Raw genomic sequence first — 3,084 nt, forward strand, 5'->3', positions numbered from 1 at the left:
ATCCCTGCCACCCTCTTGCCACCCCATAAATATTTTTCTAGATCCGCCCCTGTATATTATGTCTATGATTCAGACTGCAGGCACTTTGAAAACAATTGGATTAATACTGTGTTCCAGTCATAATCAGAACTGGGAAATTCTGACTTCCCAGTTGGAAAAATTAACTGCAACATTGAATTATGACTTGTAAGGCTGCTTTATGTTCCATTATGGCCGCTCCTCACATCAACTAGTAAGTCGTGGTGAAAGCATTTTTATTTTTCAAAACACACAAGTGCATCTAAAATTAATGTTACAAAATCCAAAAAATGCTGGTGGGAACCACAAGGGCAATAAGTCATGACTGGGGTCATTCACTCCACAAGTAAACACTGACACCAGGAACTGGGGGTAAAACTCAATGCAGTTCTAACCTCAAACACATAAAACTGAGGCAAAAGTAGGGCTACACAAGCTTGTATATGGATTTTTCATTTAATATTATTTAATATTCACCCATCTGGAAAGCAGATAAAAGGGTCAGACAGGAGAAGAGGGGAATCTGTTGCCATTGCAGACTGAACTTTACTCAAGTGTTAGGAGAAACTTTCTGGGAAAGACTTAAAGCCATCCCACTGTATGTTCAGACATGTCTGTCTAGTAAAGTCCTGCCCTGCCCTGCCTCTGTAAAATACGGACTGGATTCTCAATTACATATTTTTGTTTGCACCCTATGAAGAAAAAAAAGGTTGTGAGGATGCTTTCTCAGTGAAGCATGGTGTCAGTTTTATATCGTTTCTTTCTCCCATTAGCTGTTTGATCTGTCTGCAGAAACCTTTCTGATCGGCGCGGTCAGGTTTCCTCTAATGGAGATTTTAAACAACGAGTTCAAGTCAACAGTTAACCTAATTCAGAGGTTCAGAGCGCCTAATTGGCATGTATTACCACGCCCCACGGCAGCCCACGGGTGACAACGCAGGGTTGGGATTGCGTGCGGTGATAAGACGGATTCCTCCCGCGGCGGCATGGACAGCGACGATGAAAGCGTGGAGGAGGTGGTGGAAGGTTTGTACCGCTGCAACACACGCTGTTCACGGGAGGGATGTGATGAAGGAGGGCTTTGATCCCGCTTTAACTGCTAAACGTGTCAGTCCCGAGCCTTCATGAGGAGGTCTGACACTGGGCCCGCTCGATAGCGGGGAGCGCCAGGGGCTGTAGTTGTGACAGCGATCCCCGCAAGAGGCAGCTGAAAGCGGCGTTGGTGCCGTCAGAGCTCCGCAGCCGACGGAAGTTTAACACGATACAGTATGTTCGCTTCATCGCACTGGTGCTTTTAACAGCTGATGTGTCTGTTGAACAGGAGTCGGTCAGAAAAAGGTTGGATAGTTTGTTTATTTAAGAGTTGACAGAAAGTTGACTGAGTTTATAGAAGCTCCAGCAGCTGGGGTCGAGTGAGTATAACTAGAATCAGATCATGGAATGTAGAAAAAACGCCACGAATTATTTAATATATATATACATCTATATATTTTTAATTTTTACAAATACTGAAAATCAGTGTAATCACTCAACGTTAAGGGACATTTCTGAGTTCATTAACAAAAAAAACTACACAACAAAAATATTATGACCACCTGTGATATATGACAGTGTTTTTCAAAGTGGGGGCACCAGAGGGCGCTAGAAGAACTGGATGGAAGTTGTGAAATTTTTTTTTTAAATTACCTGGTACTTTTATAGCAAAATATTTTAATCAAACTTTTTTTTTATCATGAATGCTAATCTGTTTTTCAATTATTATTAAAAACTAAAAATAATTTATTAAAAACAACATGGCTATATGTACAGCAATGCCATAACAATGCAACAGCATTCAGTTGGTAATTATCTATCATGTGCTCAAATGTGGGTTTATGTGTTTTGAACTTGTATGATGTGCTCAGATTAAGATCAGAAACAGTTTAGTCCAATCAATCAGAACCTGTGTGTGTTTGTGTGTAGGCCCATTGGATGAAGATGGCCAGCCCCATGGTTTCTGTACAGTCACCTATTCCTCCAGTGATCGCTTTGAAGGACACTTCACCCACGGAGAGAAGAATGGCAAGGGGAAGTTCTTCTTCTTTGATGGAAGGTAGTGACTCACTAAGGGGGCATTAACCTTTTCATTCCGCTTTAATGAAACCCCAGTCTTGGCCCAGAAAGTCTGGTTCACATAAGGAGGTGTGAATGCACAATCCAACTCTGATGCAATCTCTGGTCCTTTTAAAAGCGATATTCTGTTTGTTTAAAGCAGGGGTCTCAAACTCAATTTACCCAGGGGCCTCTGGAGGCAGAGTCTGAGTGAGGCTGGGCCGCATAAAGGATTCCACAAAATAACATTAAAAAATATCCTCAAATGTCATCAACATTTAATTATTTCTCCAATACATGAACTACAGGCTTTGGCTTTGACAAAGACATGATGAGGGTGTGACAAAATTTAGGGCGCGTTCACACTGCAGTCTGAAGTGATACAATTCCGATTTTCTGTCGAATTGTTGTTGTTTTTTTTGCCGGGGTCATTCACACTGCCAAACATATGCGACCTGTATGTGTTCTGCAGTCTGGAGGGACAAACAACCTGAAAGTGTCCTGCATGCGCAGTAGAGGGCGCAATAGCATCAGGGTTCTAAGTGTTCTACCAACCGCCATAAAATGAAGAAGTGCTCAGTGTTGCGGAAGTAAACATGGATGCTAACGGTGGAGCATAGCTTACACTTTTGAAGTTGTTGTCCAACCGGAGCAGCATAATAACAACTTAATCCTCATTATAGTCCGTCATGGTTGTTGTTTTTCTTCCCACTTGCGCGTATCAGGAAGAAGAATTTGTTGAGTATCAGTGACGTTCAGTTCGGATTAGTGATGGGTACATGAGGCGTCATGTATCGTTTCGACACATAGCAAAACTGTGTCGATAGCATCCATCCATCCATTTTCTTGCACCCTTGTCCCTCAGTGGGGTCGGGAGGGTTGCTGGTGCCCATCTCCAGCTAACGTTCCGGGCGAGAGGCGGCGTTCACCCTGGGCAGGTCGCCAGTCTGTCGCAGGGCAACACAGAGACACACA

The 3,084-nt window shown here is 43.1% G+C and overlaps 1 protein-coding gene across 1 annotated transcript in view; it reads left to right on the forward strand.

Moving 5' to 3' along the window:
- Positions 1 to 910: 910 nt before the first annotated feature.
- The window catches only part of setd7 (SET domain containing 7, histone lysine methyltransferase), a 16,088-nt gene continuing 13,914 nt past the window's right edge, over positions 911 to 3,084 (forward strand). Inside the window, exons 1-2 of the mRNA XM_008419750.2 lie at positions 911 to 1,044; positions 1,981 to 2,110. Coding sequence (XP_008417972.2) covers positions 1,005 to 1,044; positions 1,981 to 2,110 — 170 coding nt within the window. The 5' untranslated portion in view covers positions 911 to 1,004. The remainder of the gene's footprint in view (positions 1,045 to 1,980; positions 2,111 to 3,084) is intronic.

This window comes from Poecilia reticulata, linkage group LG10 (assembly GCF_000633615.1).
Source record: "Poecilia reticulata strain Guanapo linkage group LG10, Guppy_female_1.0+MT, whole genome shotgun sequence".
Taxonomy (NCBI): domain Eukaryota; kingdom Metazoa; phylum Chordata; class Actinopteri; order Cyprinodontiformes; family Poeciliidae; genus Poecilia; species Poecilia reticulata.